Source organism: Littorina saxatilis, linkage group LG1 (genome assembly GCF_037325665.1).
Source record: "Littorina saxatilis isolate snail1 linkage group LG1, US_GU_Lsax_2.0, whole genome shotgun sequence".
In the NCBI taxonomy this organism is placed as follows: domain Eukaryota; kingdom Metazoa; phylum Mollusca; class Gastropoda; order Littorinimorpha; family Littorinidae; genus Littorina; species Littorina saxatilis.
Genome location: NC_090245.1, coordinates 64,726,898 through 64,751,013, shown reverse-complemented (window position 1 = coordinate 64,751,013; position 24,116 = coordinate 64,726,898). Strand labels below are relative to the sequence as shown.

The window sequence follows — 24,116 nt, the reverse complement described above, 5'->3', positions numbered from 1 at the left end:
TGTGTGTTTGTGAGTGTGTCTGTGTCTGCGTGCGTGCGCGCGTGTGCGTGCGCGCGTGTGTGTGTGTGTGTATGTGCGTGTGTGTGTGTGTGTGTGTGTGCGTGTGTGCGTGTGTGAATGTGTGTGTGTGTGTGTGTGTGTGTGTGTGTGTGTGTGTGTGTGTGTGTGTGTGTGTGTGTGTGTGTGTTCGTTGTAGGTTTTTTCTTCTTCTAAAAGACAGCAGTTTCATTCAGTTATAGTTGAAAAAATCATTTATTCAACAATCTTGACATGGTTTGAATAAAACACAAATGCATCATAAAGTACAGCAGGCGGAAATATAGGTTGTTGTTGTTGTTGTTGTTGTTGTTGTTGTTGTTTTTACGGGTGTTTCAGATTTTTACTTAATAAAACTCGTCATTAACCCCATAGGCCAACTTTAAACAAAATATGTGAATGATTTTTGAAAATAAATGCGACCGTACAGTATATCATAAACAGCACACGTGTCATTAAACTCATTACATTCTCACACACACAAACAAAAAATATGTCTTCTGTATGTCCATGAATAAATTCGAAATACGTGTGTAAACACACATGTATACACACACACACACACACACACACACACACACAAACACACACACACACACATACACACACACACACACACACACACCACACACACACACACACACACAACAGACACACACACACACACACACACACACACACACACACACACACACATCAAAATATGTGCACGGCAAGCTAAGGCATCCTCGGAAATGTTTTCCGAATGGCATATAATCCCAACGGAATAGACGAATTCCGTCAATAACTCTGTCGGGTTTGTATGGGTGTTGGAAGAGTTGCTTTTCCTTAGAAACACTGAGGCAGGCTGCACGTGACATTGTAGGAAATAGAGAAAGCAGCTCTTCCACAGACAGTCAGATATAACACGGACACAAAGGAAGAAGGACAAGAGGGCGGGGACAGACAGACAGACAAACACGTAGTAATGTAAGTAGGCATGCAGATGGACAGGCAAGCAGACAGACAAACAGACAGACAGACAGACAGACAAACACGTAGTAAGGTATGTAGGCAGACAGACAGCCAGACAGCCAGGCAGCCAGCCAGACAGCCAGGCAGACAGACTGACAAAAAGACAGACAGATCGACAAAAAGGCAAGCAGTCAGACAGACAGGCAGGAAGGCAGCTAGCCAGATATACCGACAGGAAGGCAGGAAGATACAGACAACAGAGACACGGACAGACAGACAGACATACATACAGACAGGCAGACAGATGGAGACGAAAAAAGAAAGAGAAAGGACAAAACCAGATAAATCATAAGGAAGAAATAAAATGGCTTCAGCGGAAACTCTATCGTGTTCTCTTACTCACGTAGAAGCTGCCAACGAAGACTCAAAAAGCGTTTGATACTAATTAAACACATTATCGATTAAATTTCGTCGTGGAATTTTGGCCTTACCTCAATTCTTGGCAAATTTGATGTATTAGTGCTTTAGAGTAAGTAAATCATTTTCCATGAGAAATATTGTCTGAAATGCGATTTACAATGCATTATTTAACATTCTTTTGTCTTTCTATCTATACCAGGAAGGGATATAAACACTATTTCATAATTAAAATAATCTATTTTGTTCTTCGCCTGAGAAGCTGTTTAAAATGAGTTAAGCCAAAATCTCCCGACGACGTCGAATATACAATCTTACATGAAACTGAAAGAAGTAGAAAAAATACAAAATCACGTGAATATTACAACTCTCTTCGTTATCATGATCACACTGTGGATGTGGTGTATTCAAACTTGGACATGAATCTGAAAGTTAACAAGCAACACAAGCAAAACGCAATGCAAAGATGTCCAACGTAAACAAGCAGAAAGTCAGCTCAATCGTTACATTCTTAACATCATCAACTAAAATACTAAGGACATTTTCAAGACACAATGCATACATCTATTGTATCATGCATACATACACAGTGGCAGCGTTTGTATAGTTTGTGGAATTCACAATAAAATCTCTCATTTCAATCAAATTTGTAGAAGCCGACTTTCCTCATGCCACAACCTTAAATTGCTTGTGATCAACAAGCAAGATCTATAGAAGTCTTGAGAGCCCGCGTAGCGACACACAATAAGTTGTCTTCCAGTATTTCATTTCATGATCTGAAACTTTGCTTGAAATGAGCAATGGTCGTTCAATGAGCGACGTTGGATTTCTTTAAGACTAGTGTGCAATAGACGATGTTCGGAAATAACTCTGTCGGGTTTGTACGGGTTGTAAAAGAATAAATGTATCCTTAGCGGATTATGACTTTATTCAGTTATTCTGCAGAAAAACAGAAATGCTGGAGAAAAACTGTTTGTTTCTGCAGCATTTCTGCATAATGTCATCTTTCGCGAGAGCAACGTTTTTTTCTGCAGTAAAACAGTTTTACTGCAGTAAAATTGAAATCAAGAATGCTGCAGTAAAACGGTGATGTTGTTTTACTGGAGAAAAACAGTTTACACTCTTTCTTCAGCATTTTGGCATTATTCAGTTATTCTGCAGAAAAACAGAAATGCTGGAGAAAAACTGTCTTTTCTGCAGCATTTCTGCATAATGTCATCTTTCGCCGAAGCAACGGGTTTTTCTGGAGCAAAACATTTTACTGCAGTAAAATTGAAATCAAGAATGCTGCAGTAAAACGGTGCTGTTGTTTTACTGCAGAAAACCTGTTTACACTTTTTCTGCAGCATTTTGTACTGGCTCATTATAATGTTGGAGCACGCGAGCCCCCCTCTGTTATGAGATGGACTCATCCAGAATTACCAATAGTTACAAACTATTATACAATCCCAGGGGGCGACGAATACAAACGCTACTTTACAAGGTCGTTCGTTTTTCTCCAGAAAAACTGTCACAGACTATTCTGAAGAAAAAGTTAATCGCAATAATGCTGCAGAAAACCAAGTAAACATTATGCTTCAGAAAAACTGTTTTACTGCAGTAAAAAACGTTGCTTCGGCGAAAGATGACAGTATGCAGAAATGCTGCAGAAAAGACAGTTTTTCTCCAGCATTTCGATTTTTCTCCAGAATAACTGAATAATGTCATAATCCGCCAAGAGCCAGTACAAAATGCTGCAGAAAAAATGTAAACAGGTTTTCTGCAGTAAAACAACAGCACCGTTTTACTGCAGCATTCTTGATTTCAATTTTACTGCAGTAAAATGTTTTGCTGCAGAAAAAAACGCTGCTTCGGCGAAAGATGACATTATGCAGAAATGCTGCAGAAAAGAACGGTTTTTCTCCAGCATTTGTCTTTTCTGCAGAATAACTGAATAAAGTCATAATCCGCTAAGGATATAAATGCTCTTGCTGTTATTGAGGCAAACTCTCCCACGTGACATAGTATAGGCCAGTCACTAGCGAGGGGTGTGTCTCAAACACTCGGACAAAGAGCAAGTGTGGAAAGCTTGTCTCACTAAAAGCAACACTATTCACTCTTTCACAACCCATACAATCACGACAGAGTTATTTCCGAACATCGTCTATTGCAGAGTAGTTTGAAAGAAGTCCGTCATCGCTCATTGTACGACGGCCTTTACTCGTTACATCGCCTATTGCTCTGTTCAATGCGTTAGCGCGCGTTTACTTGGCTGCATGTCACTGGAAAATAGTCTCTTTTTTCAGTAAATGCACAGGTGATTGCCGCGTATTTTAAATGACCTAGAGTTAACATGGTACACTTGTTTTTCTTTTTCTGGCAAATAGTCTCTTTTTTCAGCAAACGCTCAGCTCATTGCCACGGATTTGAAATGTCCTCACGTCACCATGGTAACGGGCGTTACTGTAGCAACCCTTGCAGCGTGGTAGCAGAAGACGCAGCTGAAACAGCAGGGCTGTTCAGAATTACAGCGTACTCTGTCAGTGCCTGGGAAAGAAATAAAAAACACAAATAAATTTTGTTTAATTATCTGTGTATCAAATAACTTAATAAACAAAAGTGAAAATAGCAGAGCGATGGAAACCCTAAAGGCACACATATGCACGAACGCACACACATGCACACACACACACACTCAACCAAACACACACACACACACACACACACACACACACACACACACACACACACACACACACACACCCCACACACACACGCACACTGAAAGAACGCGGGAGAGAGGGAGGTAAGGAGGTATAGTATTGCTTGTTTTATTTTCATATCTAAACGCGACATGAAATCCATGTATCAATATCTGGGGAAAAACAAAAACATCTTTAATCTTAATTGATAATTGCTTTACACAATTATACTTAATTTGGGCAGACACTTCAGCGTGCGTTCGCACCTCGTTCACAGCAAAAATGAATGTCCTTACAACGTGTGGTAATACGACACAAGTTCAAAAGTAGAGTCATAATGCTAAAATCAATGCAAACTTGGCACACATCTGTATTCTAAGGGTAAAACGTAATTGCCATGAAGGCTTCCAGAGAGACTGCAGATGGCTATTTTGAAAGCCCTTTCGAGCACCAGGCCAGGGAGATTAAATTCAGCTGATAGAACTTTTTTTTATAAAGGTCGTCTGATTTCCAGACAATTGAAGGATTTAAAATCAAAGGTTAAAAATTCAGGACGTATTTCATACCAAACACAATAACTGATACAGTGATCACTAGATTGTGAGTGTATATATATAAGTTTGTGGTGTATTCTCAACAATGTTTACCTGGTACAGTATGGCGTACTGTTCGCTCGTTTGGACGCATCCCGCGCGTTCATGGCGCAGTGAGTGGACGCATTTCATGACGTCAAGTGTGCGTTTGTCTTCGAACTGACGCATGCAGATGTCCAGAGCTATGAAGGTTCCCGTGCGTGCTGTGCCATTACTGAAACAAAAAGCGGTAATTGTATGGATCAATGGGAAATGTATGCAAACAGAACACGAAGTAGATTGCATACCGAGGTCCCCCGAAATCGGAGTATGACTTCCTAATTGACGCTGTTCGCTACTGTGCTATACTGGCTTGTCACATCAAGCGAATGCGGGCCGCTACGTTTTCCACTTGAATATCAGCGCTTTCAGTCTCGGTCGCGGATTATCTTCTTATTTCGTGAAATGCAGTGCGCTCAATATCATTCTGTGAGTTTGACAGATGTATTAATTTCGCTTTACGCGATTTGGTGTTTTGTTCTGTGCCCACAAATCTGCAACTGGGTTTTTGCATGCACGACTGTTTTCGTGCTCCTTATTTGACGATGTCATCTGTCAGTGTCCAAACATTGTTGAGATCAATTCACAGATTAGTCCAATAAAACAGCCAGCCATCTAGAGCCAAACACCTACCCGCAGTGGACAACGAGGGGGGCGCCACTGTCCTCGTACTGTGGTCTGGAGTCCAGCACAAACCGGACCAGAGAGATGGGCTCCGGGCGTCCACTCACTGGCCAGCAGGTCAGCCAGAAATGGCGAACGCTGCGTGTCTCTCCCGTCTGTTGAAAAACAAGAATGTTAAAAAACAGAAGAAAATGGTACTCACCAACACAAATACAGCACAGACAACGTCGAATTTTCGCCAATGGAGGCTTCTTCAGGGTAAGTCTTACCATGCTCATGGTAAGTTATTTGAAAGTTTAATTTATGACAAAACAATTAAATCATTCACAGGAACGTCGATCATTTGATCATTCTCGCCAGAGACTGCTTGAGCACATGTTTTCGAAGCTAAGTTGATTGTCTGTACCATAAGTGATTGTCTGTATGTCCACTTTAAAGACCATCTGGTCGATGTACCTGTCAATGTTGGGTTTTTACATTTAGTCAAGTTTTGACTAAATATTTTAACATCGAGGGGGAATCGAAACGAGGGTCGTGGTGTATGTGCGTGTGTGCGTGTGTGCGTGTGTGTGTCTGTGTGTGTGTGTAGAGCGATTCAGACTAAACTACTGGACCGATCTTTATGAAATTTGACATGAGAGTTCCTGGGTATGAAATCCCCGAACGTTTTTTTCATTTTTTTGATAAATGTCTTTGATGACGTCATATCCGGCTTTTCGTGAAAGTTGAGGCGGCACTGTCACGCCCTCATTTTTCAACCAAATTGGTTGAAATTTTGGTCAAGTAATCTTCGACGAAGCCCGGACTTTGGTATTGCATTTCAGCTTGGTGGCTTAAAAATTAATTAATGACTTTGGTCATTAAAAATCTGAAAATTGTAAAAAAAATTAAAAATTTATAAAACGATCCAAATTTACGTTTATCTTATTCTCCATCATTTGCTGATTCCAAAAACATATAAATATGTTATATTCGGATTAAAAACAAGCTCTGAAAATTAAATATATAAAAATTATTATCAAAATAAAATTGTCCAAATCAATTTAAAAACACTTTCATCTTATTCCTTGTCGGTTCCTGATTCCAAAAACATATAGATATGATATGTTTGGATTAAAAACACGCTCAGAAAGTTAAAACAAAGAGAGGTACAGAAAAGCGTGCTATCCTTCTTAGCGCAACTACTACCCCGCTCTTCTTGTCAATTTCACTGCCTTTGCCATGAGCGGTGGACTGACGATGCTACGAGTATACGGTCTTGCTGAAAAATGGCAGCTACTTGACTAAATATTGTATTTTCGCCTTACGCGACTTGTTTTCGTTCTCACAAAGCAGTCTGTTTAGGGAGTTTTCCCCGTCTGTCATCACATGTTATTTAAAAAAACAAAACATTGTATGTATAGTGTAACCGTATTTCTATACGTTTTCTTTAGATATTTTTGAAGGGACTATTCCCGACAAACCCAGAAAAGCTCGCGCTTCTTGAAGCAATCTCATTTAATTGTTCGTGCAATGCAATGTAAGCTATTGTCTGCCCGTTTCCAGAACATATTGCAATGCACACGTTGTTTTTACAGTGGATTTGAATTTAAATCATATCCTTTTGTTTGAATAGCAAAAAGGCTGTTCTAGTTGTAACGCCATAAAGAAATAGAATACTGGAGGTTTTACGGATAAGAGAAACTGGTAAACCTGATGGCATTGATATCAATCACACTTCATTCTTCACTCTAAACTTTGGTGTTCCGCTTTTGAACACACTTTGTGTAACACCTTTTCATAACCAGTTTTGAACACAGTGTAAAATAGTACATCATTCTACAGCAAAAGCAGCGCATACATGTTACACACCAGTATTCAATTGAAGAGTTTCTTTTTCGACAGAAAAATGTATCTTTTTGAGGATAAGGTCATTTATTCTCTGGTTCACAACATTTACTAAACAGCCTTAGATATCAAATAACCAAAGGGAAGTAATCGCTCTTAATGCATACGACATGTGTAATAGAGTAAGTGAGAGTTGTACGGAACCTTTTCTCCTGGCACCTGAGAGAATAACAAGCATTATAAAGAGAGATTACTTCCCTTTGGTTATTTGATATCTTAACATCGCTCTGCCTCATTCTGTTTGACATTCAAACAGCCTTAGGATTTCTTTTGACGTCATACCTTGATCATTTTGACGGTCAGCCATGACGTAATGTACTCCTGATGTACGTCACGTTTCGTCATCATGACGCTGTAATCACCGCACACCACGGAGCATTCAGGGCCCGCAGAATCAGGAAAATATGTACCACACTTTTTCTGAATAATAATTTTTAAAAAGAAAGACAGAATGCATCAACAGTTGTAATGCATTTTTACATGAATCCTCTTTCGCTTTGCTAAGAATCAGGTTTTTTGTCTGATTTATTTCTGTTCTTAAGATGATTTCCGATCCCGTGTTTTAATAACATTTTCTCATCTACAGAAAAGATCGTTATCGGTGAGTTTTGGTTATTTTGTGGTTGAAAGAAATAATTTTGTTTTATAAAAAAAAAAAATAGCACCTAAGACCAACTGCAACCATAATCGCCAACCAAAACGCAGGTTGTATACAAGCCAAATAAAATAGCGAACATTTCTATCGCAACGAAATTCGGCAGAAGAAACGCCATATTTGTCAGTTTTTCTCAGATTAAAAGGTAAAGGTGTTACATGTTAACAGTGCGGAAAAAACAAACATAACATATTGGTCAACAAATACAAAATAAACATGGGGTAGGTAGTTGTATTGGTAGTTTCTGAAGCAACAGTAGTGCTGGTTGTATTTGGGAGAACTTGGTTAATTGCTGTTTCAATCCTTAATTTTCTTTTTTCCCTCTTTGTTTTCTTTCTTTTCTTTCTGTCTTTTTTTCTTTTTTCTTCTTTTTTCTTTCTTTCTTTTCTGTTATCCGTTCTTTCTTTATCGGTCCCTTTCTCTTTGTTCATGTCCTTCTTTCACACACACACACACACACACACACACACACACACACACACACACACACACACACACACACCCCTCTCCTCTCTCTCTCTCTCTCTCTCTCTCTCTCTCTCTCTGTCTCTCTCTCTGTCTCTCTCTCTCTCTCTCTCTTACTTGGTAGCTTCAGTCTTTCCTTTCTGTCTTGCAAACGTCACGCACTTTAAATCTTCCTCAATCTGCTCATTCCCCCATCCATATATATATAAACGTTTTATATATATTCAATTCATCTCAAACAACCATTATTTAAACCATACACTAAACAAACACAACACTTCGCATCCAGTGACGCACACACAAATCCAAATAAGTCTGTAATCCCATGCTCATCCCTCTAATCCACTTCAAACAGTTATAGTCCCACGAGAAACAACGACTACACACCGCAAACATCCCACAATAATGACGACTATGACGCATCAGTTCCTGAAGGTACAAAGGCAAACTAACGGGCCTAATCGGGTACACAAGAAGCTTAATCCGGCGCAAAATGAGCGGACATCAGCGAATAATGGTCAAATCGATGGCCAATCCGGGGGCAGAATAGGCTGACCTTTCGGCGCCTAGGATATCTTGCTATTAACTAACCTGTCATTGTTCTCGCGTGATCTGGCTTATTTGTGGTCTTTTAGCTACCCCAGTGTTTGGCCTTGGCCAGCCAGTTAAGGGAGAATCTAGCTGCTTATTGACATTAGCTGACGTATAATTGAAGTTTACTGGCTGTTCTTTCACAAGGTGGCGGGATCTTCTGCACATCTAGGTTACAACACACCGAGTCTCAGTGGATATGTTTGAAATATCTGTCCAAGTAAGCGGATCGTGAAAACGTCAAGCGTCAGTGATTCAGTGTGAATGCGCGCAAGCTTTTTCTGCAACATGAAGCCAGAATACTGTTACTGTGGGCAATTCAGTATTCTGTATCTTGAAATTTACCCACATGACCACATTAACAACCCATCCACCACAAGCGCCCGGTTTGACCAAACCGTATGAAGGTCCCTCCAGGGCTCGATCTAGGGGGTTGGGGGGGGAGGCATGGTTTCCGAAAGCTCCCCCCCCCCCTTTTTTTCAGGCAAATGTACCTGTTGTACCCTTTGAAGTTCAAAATATGAAAGTGAGGACGTTTTAGAATCTTCTTTTTTACACTGAGAGACCTGATTGTCAATAGTGTTAAGCATGGAGTGGTTAATCATGTGAACTGAAAAATGAACACATGTGCATCGGTCTCGAAAAACATTAACTGCTGAAGATACTATAAACAATAATGACCATCCAACCAACTCACATGTCCATGTTCCTGTGGGTTGATGAGCATGACGATGGCCGTCGAGCCTTGTTGCCAGACCATGGACCAGAAATCACCCAGCGTACTGTCCAGAGGGGCCTGGGTGGCAATGTAGGCGTGAGTATGGTCCTTGTAGCCCTGAAACACACAACAACAATATAGCCCTGCGGACTATATCCAGGGCCGAGGTGCACGACAAAGTTACCAACTGGGTGGGAGTCAGCCGCGGTGTTCGACTTGTTGAAATTGAGATTTGTTGTAATGTCAACGAACCAGACCCCGCGGTTCGTTCGAACCCGGTTGGGTGGCAACCACTTTCGCTTGGTGCATCTCAGGCCAGGGCTCCCCAAACTGTGCGTCCCTGCGCCCTATACGCACTACTGGCCGTAATAACGTACTAGAAAGTCTTGAAAGGGGTCCCGAGTCGCACTGAGCTTTATAAAAGAGTGGTTCCGGGACGTACTACATTTCCGTTGTCATGCGTACCGTCGCTACAACTTTCCGACTGTAATCGTGTACTTGTTTTTCCATAGAGAATTTACAAGAAAGTATACTTAAAATTGACTGGATTTCGAAGACATTTCTTCTGCCAGATCTGTACTGACGCGAATTAAAGTGCAAATTTGTCTGTATGGTTAAGTTTTATGTAGGTTGTACATTTAATTGTTCTATTCTGTATGTTCTTTTGTAAAGGGCCTAGAGCCATAGGTTAGGCACTTAAACATGTCCAGTTATTATTATCATTATTATTATTATTATTATTATTATTATTATTATTATTATTATTATTATTATTATTATTATTATAAATCTAACAGATCTATGACAAAAAAATGTATTTGTGAAGGTCTCGCAAAAATTCTGAAGTTCCCCCTGGTCTTGGGACCCCCTAGAAATCTAGATAGAGGGTCCTTCATCCCCCTAACAAACACAAGTTGGGGGTCCCGGGACCCTGTAGGCAGAGGATCTGTGGGGAGCCCTGTATATCCCTACATCACGATGATGGCATTTGAGCCTTGTTGTCGTACCGTGAATCAGAAATCACCCAGCGTACCGTCCAAACGAATTCAATAAGGATTTGCAAGAACTAATTCTTTCAAGTGAAGAAGTCTTCATCGCCTTCTCTTTTTCCAGACTCGATCCAGGAGAACGTTAAAAAGAAAGGTCCTTGGACAATGTTCCACTGCTAGCTTTCACACAAGGAATACTCTCGCTGTATTTTGCAGACAAAAAGCATGGCCACCCCATTTTGACAGTCAGAGCTCAAACGCCCTCGCCCCCCCCCCCCCCCCCCCCCCCCCTCCTTTACACCGGTTCCTTCGCAACTGCGGTGCCATTTCCTCAAGCTTGTAAAAGATCGGTAATGACAGATAGGGGGTGATGTTGCCATGGTTAAAATGCAGCTCGAGTTGTTCTTTAACGGTTCTCAAAATGTTTATTTCTTGAACGGCATGGTCGTTTCTTCCTCATTCTAAGATCTAAAAGGTCCAGTTTTATCTGACGTTTTGTGTGTGCCTTACATTTCAACTGCTTAGAACTTTTCACGCTGTGAAAATGGAAAGTGCACAATCTTCGATTTGTGCTCGTTCTTTCAGATACCGTACCATTACCAAGTGTTGATGCGGCGCGCAAACGAATGTATTTTTTTGCTTTGAAAACGTCGTCGTTAGAACGTTTAAATCTATTACATCTAACCATCGCCCTTTCCAAATGGATTTTCACTGGTGTTAATGGTCAAAGAGAGAGGTTGAAAAAATATCGACAATGCTATTTGCTAAATGTACAGTGGGAAAGGCGAGCAAAAACGAGGCAAATTAAAGTTCGAGGAGAAAAAAGTAGAACGGGGCTTTTGAAGTGGTGAAAGTGGACATTTTCAGCCGAAGAACATTTTCGCTGCAAAACTTATGGAAAAAGAGAAAAGGTAAAATGGTGGTTCGGGAGAGGCGTGACAGGATAGTTCCAGGCAGAGAATGGTTTTTTTCTTAACGCGTTTTAAAAAATATAATTATGGCATTACAAAGAAACAAATACTTCACTTTAGAAACCAAAATATCTCGAATTCCTTTCAGCTGCGAAAGCATGACGATGGAAAATCGAAACTTTAGTTGGGGGCAACTTGTATCTTGATATGCCGGTAATATGGATTTTCGTAGCCTTTCACACCTGAGAACCAGAATTAAATGAGACTTGGGATTTGTAGCTAAATGAAGAACAATCAATATTGCAATCCTTTCTGAGACATGAAACGACTGAAAGAGGTTTCGCCTTAACAGGAATCCGAGAGCATAGAATCCTGGGATAATACCTAAGAAAAAGGCACTCAGATAGCTTCCATAGTTATACCTGTACCATAAGATTCTGAGTAACAAATAACACCGTGAGAAGCAGCGCCCTGAAGTGCATTTACTCACATTGAATTAATTAATTATTATACTTGAAGCGCGTTTTCGGGCACGTCGTGCCGTGTGCGTCTAGATTATGGTACAGTAGATTTTCCACATTCTTAAGATTCGCCAAATTCGCCAGAAACTACCCCCAACAGATCAATAGTATCCATTTGAAACAAAGCACCACTGCTGCAGTTCTGGTAAAAGCATCATTAATTGTGATTTTCGTCTGCTCGTCTTTGGGCTGTTGAGACTTGATTTGTAAAGATTATCATTGCTTGGATGCCAAAACGGATTGAGAGAGAGAGAGAAACAGAGAGAGCGAGAGAGAGAGATACAGAGCGAGAGAGCGAGCGAGAGAGGGGGGAGAGAGAGAGAGAGAGGGGGGGAGAGAGAAAGAGAGAGAGAGGGAGAGAGAGAGTGTGTGTGTGTGTGTGTGTGTGTGTGTGCGTGCGTGCGTGGGTGTGTCTGTGTCTGTGTGTGTGTGTGTGTGTGTGTGTGTGTGTGTGTGTGAGAGAGAGAGAGAGAGAGAGAGAGAGAGAGATATAGTTTGTTTGTTTGGTTGCTAACGCCCAGCCGACCACGAAGGGCCATATCAGAGCGGAGAGAAAGAGAGAGAGAGAGAGAGAGAGAGAGAGAGAGAGAGAGAGAGAGAGAGAGAGAGAGAGAGAGAGAGAGAGAGAGAGAGAGAGAGAGAGAGAGAGAGAGAGAGAGAGAGAGAGAGAGAGAGGGGCAAGACAGACATACAGAATGCATTTGTTTGCGTGCACGCGTGCGTGCGTGTTTGTCTGTTTCGATTTGTCCTGGCATCATATTGGCTGGTGAAAGATTATCGTCAGCGATCGGTACAGATGAAGGGAAGTAACTCTTCATCCAGCGGTTCCAAGTTTACACCAACATGCATGGTTGTTTCCCCTCCGCTAATCCTTGGTCCTCCCATGCAGTTAATATGAGTATAGCGCGGTAAGTTGTGGCATTTCATCCGTGACTAGTACACACACTCAAAATTCGCCAACGTGAACGATCTCCAACTATTCTTGAATAATAAACAGTAAACAGTGGTCATAAGACTACTAGGCTGCGTATGCAGCATACAATGGGGTCAACAAACGCCTAACCTTAAATCTTAAAAACCTTAAAAAAGACCCATACGGATTCTATTTGGCGAGTAAAAGGGCGTATCGAGATTACTTAACTAGTGGGTCTCTTTTTGCATAGTGAAACGTTGGTTTTTTTTCTCTGACACACACACACACAAACACACACTCGCACGCACGCACGCACGCACACACAATAAGTAAATACATTCATGGCAAATAAATAAGCAAATGAGTCTAAGAGAAATCAAATAAATGAATTAGTGAAATAATTGATTATCTAGACTATAGTATAATCAGGTAGTTTTTACATTTAGTCAAGTTTTGACTAAATGTTTTAACATAGAGGGGGAATCGAGACGAGGGTCGTGGTGTATGTGTGTGTAGAGCGATTCAGACCAAACTACTAGACCGATCTTTATGAAATTTGACATGAGAGTTCCTGGGAATGATATCCCCGGACTTTTTTTTCTTTTTTTCGATAAATACTTTTGATGACGTCATATCCGGCTTTTTGTAAAAGTTGAGGCGGCACTGTCACACCCTCATTTTTCAATCAAATTGATTGAAATTTTTGTAAAGCAATCTTCAACGAAGGCCGGACTTCGGTATTGCATTTCAGCTTGGTGGCTTAAAATTAATTAATGACTTTGGTCATTAAAAATCTGAAAATTGTAATAATTTTTTTTTTATATATAAAACGATCCAAATTTACGTTCATCTTATTCTACATCATTTCCTGATTCCAAAAACATAAATGTGTTATATTTGGATTAAAAACAAGCTCTGAAAATTAAAAATATAAAAATTATGATCAAAAATAAATTTTCGAAATCGATTTAAAAACAATTTCATCTTATTCCTTGTCGGTTCCTGATTCTAAAAACATATAGATATGATATCTTTGGATTAAAAACACGCTCAGAAAGTTAAAACGAAGAGAGGTACAGAAAAGCGTGCTATGCAGCACAGCGAAACCACTACCGCGCTGAACAGGCTCGTCAGTTTCACTCCATTTTGCACGAGCGGCGGACTACGGTCATTGTGAAAAAATGCAGTGCGTTCAGTTTCATTCTGTGAGTTCCACAGCTTGACTAAATGTAGTAATTTCGCCTTACGCGACTTGTTATTTTATTTTATAAATCTATAAAAACTAAAATTTAAACAAGTCGCGTAAGGCGAAAATACAACATTTAGTCAAGCTGTCGAACTCACAGAATGAAACTGAACGCAATGCAATTTTTCAGCAAGACCGTATACTCGTAGCATTGTCAGTCCACCGCTCGTGGCAAAGGCAGTGAAATTGACAAGAAGAGCGGGGTAGTAGTTGCGCTGAGAAGGATAGCACGCTTTTCTGTATCTCTCTTCGTTTTAACTTTCTGAGCGTGTTTTTAATCCAAACATATCATATCTATATGTTTTTGGAATCAGGAACCGACAAGGAATAAGATAAAAATGTTTTTAAATTGATTTCGAAAATTTAATTTTGATCATAATGTTTATATATTTAATTTTCAGAGCTTGTTTTTAATCCGAATATAACATATTTATATGTTTTTGGAATCAGAAAATGATGAAGAATACGATGAACGTAAATTTGGATCGTTTTATAAAATAATTTTTTTTTTACAATTTTCAGATTTTTAATGACCAAAGTCATCAATTAATTTTTAAGCCACCAAGCTGAAATGCAATACCAAAGTCCGGCCTTCGTCGAAGATTGCTTGGCCAAAATTTCAATCAATTTGATTGAAAAATGAGGGTGTGACAGTGCCGCCTCAACTTATACAAAAAGCCGGATATGACGTCATCAAAGGTATTTATCGAAAAAAAGAAAAACATGTCCGGGGATATCATTCCCAGGAACTCTCATGTCAAATTTCATAAAGATCGGTCCAGTAGTTTGGTCTGAATCGCTCTGCACACACACACGCACAGACACACACAGACACACACACACACACATGCACACACACACACACACACACACACACACACACACACATACACCACGACCCTCGTCTCGATTCCCCCCTCGATGTTAAAATATTTAGTCAAAACTTGACTAAATATAAAAAAAGGGAGGGGGCGGATTAAAACGGATAAATGAAAAACAAGTAAATTAATAAAACTTTAAAGACAGTGTTTATTCGTTATATCAATAAATAAGGGAATAAAAGAATGAAACAACCACAAATAAATACATAAAACTTACAGTGATGTAATTGGCGTTGATGTAGGTATCCGCATTTTCCCGTCCGTCCCCCTCCAGCCGCACCCGTGTACTAGGAACTTCAGGGCAGAAAGTGTTTTTTAACATGTATGTGCATTGAGATTAATAATAATAATAAATCACTTTTCTATAGCGCAAGTCCCGATTCACAGCTCCGAGCGCTTTACAATTCAAAATAAACACACACACACACACACACACACACACACACACACACACACACACACACACACACACACACACACACACACACACACACACACGATACAAATCTTGACATTAGTGGGTGCATTTAACAGCCTGAAAATTAACTTCTTGTATGACTTGTTTTCGATGACTGCCTGTCTGTCTGTCGGTCTGTCTGTCTGTCTGTCTGTCTGTCTGTCCGTCCGTCCCTCCATCAATCCGTCCTCCGTCCGTCCGTCCGTCCGTCCGCCTGCCTGTCCGAGTTTGTATCAGTGCATTTCTGTATGTGGGCATTTCTGCACGCCTGTCGGCCTGCCTGCCTGTATATGTGTGTGTCTGCCTGCCTTTCTGTCTTTTTCTTTGTTCCCCAGTAAAATGTAAAACAAGAACTTACTAGGAAGGATGTTAGCATATCTGTTTTTGTCTTCAGCTCCGTGAGGCACCACAGATAACCGTGGTGTCTTGTTCGGAATACTCTGTAACACACACACACACACACACACACACACACACACACACACACACACACACACACACACACACACACACACACACACCGAAATCAGAAACATATATGCTTAAAAGAGTATGGGTTAACTAAATACATGTCTCTTGAAAAAAGGATCTATGAAATGATGTGTAAAGCAGTGCATGTGGTGTCAGAGAGAACGAAAAGAAGCAAAAACACATATTCAGAAAAGAGTAAGCAAGATATTGTTTCTGTGCGCTTTAAGTATGCATACCATTAGGCGTATATATCAGAAAAAACATCTCTGCCACCAGTGCGACAAGTATGATTAGGCTGTTAAAGTGATTGTGTTTAGAGATTTGCTTCAGTCTGAGGTCACCAATGCGCTTTATTCGCTCAGGGGATATACATACCTGGAATTCTTCGTAGATTCCCTCCAGATCCAAGGCAAAATTGGTGAGTTCCATGAACTTGAGTGGATGTATTATCTCTCTCTGAAAAACAGAAAAAAAGGAAAGTAATTCGCTAGCGAGTTGCATAATTCAGTGTAAGTGTACATGCATTTTTTTAACCTGAAATAATCATAACGACCGAAGAAAGACCGACAGACAAATGCACAGACAATAGGCAAACAGACAGACATACACATGGACAGACAAAAAGACTCCTTGTCTGAGTGAGCGAGCAAACGAGTGAGCGATTGATTTTCACTTTGGTTTAAGACATATTATATGCTGCCTTATACTCTCGTTAAGGAATACATTTCTAATCACAAACACACACACATTCGCACACACTCATAAATAATTATCCGTGTGGACACGTACGCAAATACACATAGAGAATTTACCAAATTGCGTCATGAGCCTCACCGTACACATATATCCCACCAGCCATAAGATGAAAATAATGTGTAAGAAGCCGGATTAATTAAATTTGATTAGTCTGTTAGTTGGTCTGTCCATGCGTCCACCCTCCTTCTCTCTTTCCTTTTTTTATCAGTGGGTTTTTTTTCGTCTTCTTTTTAAAAAAAATGTCTATATAACATCAACAACATTACACATATGTGACCCTCCACCACGAAATGAGTCGCATGTCACCTCGCGCGGTTCTGCGCTAGGCTTAATATAAGGAGTGTCTAATAACAGTGTGAGGGTCACCTTAGTCACAGGCTTATAACTCAAACAGTTTTCGCTCTTTTCTAAAACGGGTTTCACCACTGGAGAGAGCATAAAAAACTCTTTATGAAAATGTACAAAATATGAAAATCATGCAAAGGTGACATGCGACTCATTCCGTGGTGGAGGGTCACATAATTATGCATTAACACGAACATACATAATGAAAAAGCAAGAAAGGTATGGTGTTGGAACGTTTCATTATTGACAAAATAAAACGTTACGTTCACAAATGTATCCATATGCACCCAGCGGTCTTTTAAGTCCGTCGCGATATAACCTTCGTGTTTGAAAACGACGTTAAACACCAAATAAATAAAGAAAATTTTTTTCATCATTAATCATTGCCTTGCGTGTGTCTTCCCTGCAAGCGGCTGAACATTTTGAGATAAGTGTTGTCTAATGAGTGTTTGCCTGTGCACTTAAAAAGACCGCCGGGTCGATATATTTATGAACGTAACGTTTTGTTTTGTCAATAATTAAACGTTCCAACAACATACCTTTCTTGCTTTTTTTTTTAATCTGGATTTTGGAACGTTGGCAGTCTATTTGTCTTTGGATTTTTACATACATACATATTTACATATATTCGACACACATGTCTATGGATGAAGGTTTGAGAAGAGAGAGAGAGAGAGAGAGAGAGAGAGAGAGAGAGAGAGAGAGAGAGAGAGAGAGAGAGAGAGAGAGAGAGAGAGAGAGAGAGAGAGAGAGAGAGATTTCTCTTCTTTTTTAATCTCTCCGTCTGTTTGTGCACTTCTTTGTTCATTCATAGCGCCGTTTAAGAGTGACTGACCGTGACAGTTTCTTCCGGCGCTAGATCGAGGGCGGGGTTGAAGACTCCACTATTGGGTCTGGCCTTGTTGACGTGGTTGAGAGCCACGGAGTCCACACTGTTGACACTGTACGTCCTGTTGTAGGACCTGATGCCGTCACGGTACCGCCTTCTCAGGACTATCTGTTGCACAACATCAACAGCTTACACTTACTACCGACGAAAACGGTAAAAAGATCCAAAGTTCACAGCAAAAGTCTCAGGGCTTGGAAACATAAATACAGTCACGCATGCATGAAAAAAGAAAACAAGAAAAGCAATTTGTTAAAGCTCTATCTTCAAAAACATCCGATATAAACTCATGGGTACGTGTTTTTTTGTCTATGGACGGCCTAACACTGCTCATGCCTCATAGACACTCCTAATCATTCAGGGTAATCAAAAATAGGTAGCCCCGTACTGTATGACATCTCACTTTCCACAGTGAAAAAGCAGTTCGAGTTTCCATGGGAGTAAACTCACAGGGCTATGGGATACCAATACCAATACCAATACCAAAACTGGGTGACTTGAGAAGCACGCTGACTATCACGTGAAGCAAGCTCAAGTTTAGGATTCCTGATACAAAGTAAAATACAAGGGCAAGGTCCCCCCAAAACCGTCAGCTTTAAACACAGGCACAACGATACAATGATACACATGTAGACTCTATACGTGTCAACAGAACTGTGTTGGTCAAAATAGCGACGATTGTTTATTTGCAGAACTCAGTCTTCCTCCTTCTACAAAGAGTTCCCAACTGATTGATTACTAAACTGCTTAATCATCCCATTAACCGACTTACAGGCTTTCTAAGACAGTTACATACTCACTGATATACTAGCAGACTAACGAAGGAACAATTGGTTGGTTGGCTGGGTATTGTTCTGTATCGTCTCAACAACTTATATGGCTATTCGGGACCAATGCAAGTTTCCTTTTTCAGTTCATATGGCATTCTGCTTGCTTAAAACTAGGTTCGTTTAGGTCTATCAAATACAAACAGACTATATTATGTCAAAAACAAAAGGGAAAACGGATGGGTGTAAAAGTAAAAATGTAAAAGTTTCTTTAAAAAAAAGAAAAAAAAAGGAAGCTTAATATTTCTTTTCACATTTGTTACTTTAGATCTTGTTCAGTTACAAATCTTGTCCGGAGGGGGGAGGGGGGGGGGCACTCCGACGAATACACCCACCTGTATAATAATGAGCACCGCACAACACACGCCGCCCACAGCCGCGATGGCGATAACGATGGTGACTCCCGGAGCGTCCAGAAAGTTGTCATCATCGCCGGCGTCATCGTCATTGTCGTCACTTCCCTCCCTGACGCCGCTTCCTGCAGACTCGAGTCCTTCTTGTTCGGACAGCTCGTGAAGCTGTACCTTCATCAACTGAGCGGAAGGAAAGAAAACAGGCCAAAGTGAATTGCAGGTAGGAGGAAGAAAGGGTAGGGAAAACGGAGGGGTGTGGGGGCCGGGTAGGAGGAGGGGCCGGGGGGAGAACATTGTAGCAAAGCTGGCTCTAAGGGGAGAGGGGTCTCCTGGGTTCAGCTAGCTGAACTCAATGTTTGCAAGGAAAAGCAACACTACCACAATCCATAAAATCCCGACAGAGTTATTTAAAGAATTCGTCAATTCAAGGTCTCCATGATAAACTCTTCAAATTCACAGCACACCCACCTTGTCTTGAAAGACGGACGTCTCCCGAAGCTGGAAGCCCTGCTTGATGACGCTGGCACAGATGTAGGTCAGCATGACGTCATAGTGGTGGGTCTTGTTGACGAGGTACAGCTGGACCTCGATCTCCTCCTCCTCCACCACGTCCACCCCCCGGGCGGCGGCTCTGGCTCTCATGGCGCACGTCTTGCGGGGGCTCTCCAACAGGCGTATCTGGTCTGCGGTGAACGACTCCTGCTGTCCGTCCTGTTACGAACATCCAAAAAACAAATAGACTAGCTGCTAATGGTCCAAAATTCAGAACAAAAAAAAACAAGTGTTGTAGCTTATTGGAACGTTTAATTTATCAAACAAAACGTTACATTCACGATACTTGTTTTTGTTTTTTTGTCCTGCTGCGTTTTCAAAAAGGGAATTTTGAATCGCAAAAGTTCCCCGAAAGCGGCGTATGGCTGCCTAAATGCCGGGGTAAAAACGGCAATACACGTAAAAACCCTCTTGTTCGTGCAAAACAACACGAGTGTACGTGGGAGTTTCAGCCCATAAACACAGAACAAGGAGAAGAAGGAGGAAAAGAAGAAGAATCACAAAAGTGATATCATTTTGTTCCTTATTACTTTCGGTAGCCGAAAATATATCGTTTTGCAGCTGTGTTCGATTGAAAATGTGCTTAAAACCGCTCACTAAAAACAGCACGTACGTTTTCGACTTTTGAATCGCACAAGTGATACGATTGTATTCCTTATTACTTCCTGTATCCGAACATATATTGTTCTGCTGTGTTCGATTGAAAATGTGCTTAAAACCAAAGAATACCGTTAATAAAAAGAGCGCTTACATTTTCGACTTTTGAAAAGAAATCTCGCGCTTTCATTCTTTGTGGTATTTACTTGTTTCCAGTTTCTCAGTTTTAAGCCAAATATCCCCACGCATCCCTCCGTTTCCCTTTTTCCTGTTACGTTTGTATAGGAAACAGATGTTTCATCTTGTTATTCTTAAATATATTCTGTCGCTATCTGAACTGGTTAGTTCTCATTGCTGCATTGTGAAATATTTTGATGCTTTCTCTAAATCTAATGTTCACAAGTGTAGATAAATAATGCAGCAGCGTTAGTAAGAAAGAATGAAAATGTAAAAACATTGAATTCTGAAACTGAAAAAGCGATGACCTTTCTGTGGTCAGGAAACCTCCGTTTGTCGCTCTGCCGCTGTGCCATTTATTCAGGGGACAGAATTCACATAAAAACCATTCTGGTTATCTTACCTAGTTTGGATCCGCTATAGCTCATGCAAACCATGCAGGCACAGATACTACAAAATATCCCTGGCGTGTCCATTCTTCCGTTAAATCTTTGAACTTTCATCTCAATTGCCCCCCAAACACCAGACATATAATTGCGGGCAGAAGGACACACAGATAAACAAACAAACAAACATCAAAGAAATACAAACCTATACACAGCCCATTTACGTGGGGGGGGGGGGGGGAGAAGGCGGGGGGGGGGGGGGGGGGGGGGTAATTATCAAACAGAAACAGTTTCTGTACAGCCATATAAACAGACACTAACAAAATTAAAATATATATACATACATATACATAATCAAACAGAAACAATTGAGTGAGCAAATTGACTTACTACTCTTACAATGTCGACGAGCTCCAGACAGAAGTTGGGTTCGTTGCTACAGAACTCTGACCACGTCATTTGAAGGTTCAGTTCGATGTACACAGGTGTTGACGTCGCAGGTGGCAGTACGATGACTGTCCTTCGCCGTGTCGTCGTTGCTGTCGTTGTAGTCGTCGCAGCAGTGGCGCTGGTGGCAGGTACAGGAGGGATGTTGTTGTTACTCCTGTTGATGTCAGAACCGGAGTTATTATTTTCGTGGTGGGTGTTGTTGTTGTTGTTGTTGTTGTTGTTGTTGTTATTGTTGTTGTTGTTGTTGTTGTTGCTGCTGCTGTCACCGGTGGTGGAGTTGATTTGGCTGTTGTTGTTGGTTGGTTGGTTCGTTCCAGATGAATTGTTGTCTGTGGTGTTGGTTTTGTCACCTGTAGGATTCGATATTTCACTTCCTGCGTTCTCCCCACCGTGGCTGCTGGAGTTACCAGCAATGTCAGTGTGGTCGGCAGTGGTCACAGGTGTTGTAGAAATTCCGCCAGTGGAGGCGGACGTAGTAACGTAGGACAGAGAAGAACTCGTCCTTTCTGTGCTGGACTCCGCAATGCCAGACCTCTCGGACACTTTCTTTGCACTGTCACCGTGTGTCTCTGTGCTCGTCCTAGGAAGTGTTGTCAACCTTGCACTTTGCTCTGTCTGACCCGCAATAGTGACGGAAACAGTTTCCGAAGTCGTGGTGATCGAAGCATCTGTACTGGCGCTCATCTCATCAAGTCCGGATCCAGATCCAGATCCAGATCCAGATCCAGAGTGATCCACAGGCAGCGCATACGCTGTTGACCGTGAGGTAGACGAAGTGACGGATGTTGTGGATGTGGATGTGGATGTTGGTGAAGATGTTGATGTGGATGTGGATGTTGGTATAGATAGTGGTGTGGATGTTGGTGTGATTGAAGTAGTCGATGAACTGGACGATAATGCTTTTGTGCTGAGCGTCTCGGTTTGCACGTCAACGGACGTGGGCACTGAAGATGTACTCACCATCTCAGTCGTGGGAGTGCTTGTGGACGAAGCTACAACACCGCCGTAATCAATTGCTACACTGAACACCACAGTAGCATATTTGTCTGTTTTTTCTGTGGTTGGTATCGCTGATGTAGTATCGCCCTCCAACACTCCACTCCGTGTCGAGCTAGATGATGGTGAGGCAGATGAGGAGCTGGTAGTTGTAACAGTTTTAGATGTGGAAGGAAATGAAGTTGATGTGTCCACTGATGCTGAAGACGATGGCGTGAGCGGAAGAGGCGTTTGTGTCGAAACCTGCACGCTTGAAGTTCTCACAGAACTACTTTGGCCATTGATGATAATACCCTGAGAATGGGTGGGTAAGGTCTGCACCTGAGGACTCACAACGGGTGTAAAACCATGTGTAGCTGATGACGACGTGGAAGAGGTATTCTGTACACTTGTCGCAGCTTCTTCACGACCAACAGAACTCGTCCCTGGAGTGCCGGGCTCCCTAGTAACAGGAGACGTTCTTGTCGTTGTAGGAGAACGATCTGGGGTGTCTATTTCTTGGGGAGAGTTCGGCACAGAACTCGTAATATCATGCAACTGAGTTCCCGTGGTTACCTCAACTGGCATTTCTGGTGTTTGTCTTTCGGACGGCACTTCACCAGCTACAAAACCGGTCGTGGAATCCCCCTGATGGGTACCTGCAGCAGTGGTAGTGCTCGCTGTTATTGACTGTAGAGTTCTATGGCTGAACGATGCTGTTGTGTCGTTGCCTGGGAACACTGGGTGCACGACCTCAGTAACGGTCACTGGCAAAGCCGGTTCCACAACAGCCACTGTCGATGTGGTGGCAGCTGTCTGTACGCTAGAGGTGTCGCCGTCTGAAGACGATCCAGACACTATCACAGAAGAACCATTATCTACAGCAGTCGGGTATTCGGGCATCCAAGATGCCATGATTTCACCTGTCGGTCCATCGGTAGGTGTTAATCTTGTCAGAGGTGGAGTGGAACTGTCCAGAACGGGTGGGACCACAAACCGCAGACTGTGGTCCTCTGGGTGAGTCAAGGCAGACTGCTGATGGTGGGAAACTGACTGACTGGATATCTCAGCTCTAAACGAAGGATTTGCCTCCACCTCTGATGACGTGGTTTGTACGACAGTGGGGTTTCCATTCTGCACAACTCTAGAAACCCCCTGAGGCTGTAAAGACGTGTGAGTGGCAGGTGTCGTAGTGGTGATGGTGGTTGTTAATAATGACAGTGTTGTGGTAGACGCAGGCACGGCGTTTCCATACGGAACCAAGGGTAACCCAATCCCGCCAATACCGCCACTGCCTCCGGATGGAATTTCTCCAGCTTTGATCTCCGACCCATCCGGCAATAACCCAGGTTGGCCGGAATCCGGACCGTCCACATGTGCCTGTCCTGGCAACACAGACCCTCTAGAAGTGCGTGTGCTGCCCACTATTGTTATAAAGGAAACAGAACTTCTGGAGGTCGTCAGGTAGCTCGCTGTAGAAACTGCAACAGGTTGTGTGAATAATTCTCCAGAGGGTGGTACCTGCTTGTCAGAAGCTGTGCCAGACTGTGACGTAGGATGCTGATTGCCGTCGTAGTTGGTGACGTGGTTGACTATGGGCGGAACGTTAGCGACAGGAGCAGCGTCGGTTCCCGCTGCCTGATGTTGTGCACTGGACGTGCTTGCTGTTGAGGAAAAGATATTTGTGCTTCTACCTGTTGTTCCGCTTGTGAAGGACGGTACAATTAGACCGTGGTGCCCCATTTGCCCCCTCCCGTTATGTC

General features: G+C 41.9%; 1 protein-coding gene across 1 annotated transcript; it reads right to left on the bottom strand.

The window, feature by feature from the left end:
• Positions 1–233: 233 nt before the first annotated feature.
• LOC138982570 (mucin-2-like) lies at positions 234–24,096 on the bottom strand. Its single transcript, XM_070355928.1, has 12 exons — positions 21,319–24,096; positions 19,685–19,927; positions 19,199–19,396; positions 17,986–18,147; positions 16,425–16,505; positions 15,937–16,018; positions 15,339–15,415; positions 9,640–9,777; positions 7,514–7,651; positions 5,354–5,499; positions 4,736–4,895; positions 234–3,933 (listed from the first exon to the last, which is right to left on the bottom strand). The coding sequence occupies exons 1-12, from the start codon at positions 24,094–24,096 to the stop codon at positions 3,847–3,849; spliced, it is 4,290 nt and encodes a 1,429-aa protein (XP_070212029.1). The 3' UTR covers positions 234–3,846.
• Positions 24,097–24,116: the final 20 nt, after the last annotated feature.

Coding starts and splice junctions, on each gene's coding strand:
- LOC138982570 (XM_070355928.1), bottom strand. CDS start 24,096: ATGGGGCACCACGGTCTAATTGTACCGTCCTTCACAAGCGGAACAACA. Junction 19,928..21,318: donor TCGTCGACATTGTAAGAGTA/GTAAGTCAATTT, acceptor TGTTCGTAACAG/GACGGACAGCAGGAGTCGTT. Junction 16,019..16,424: donor GAATCTACGAAGAATTCCAG/GTATGTATATCC, acceptor TGTGTGTTACAG/AGTATTCCGAACAAGACACC.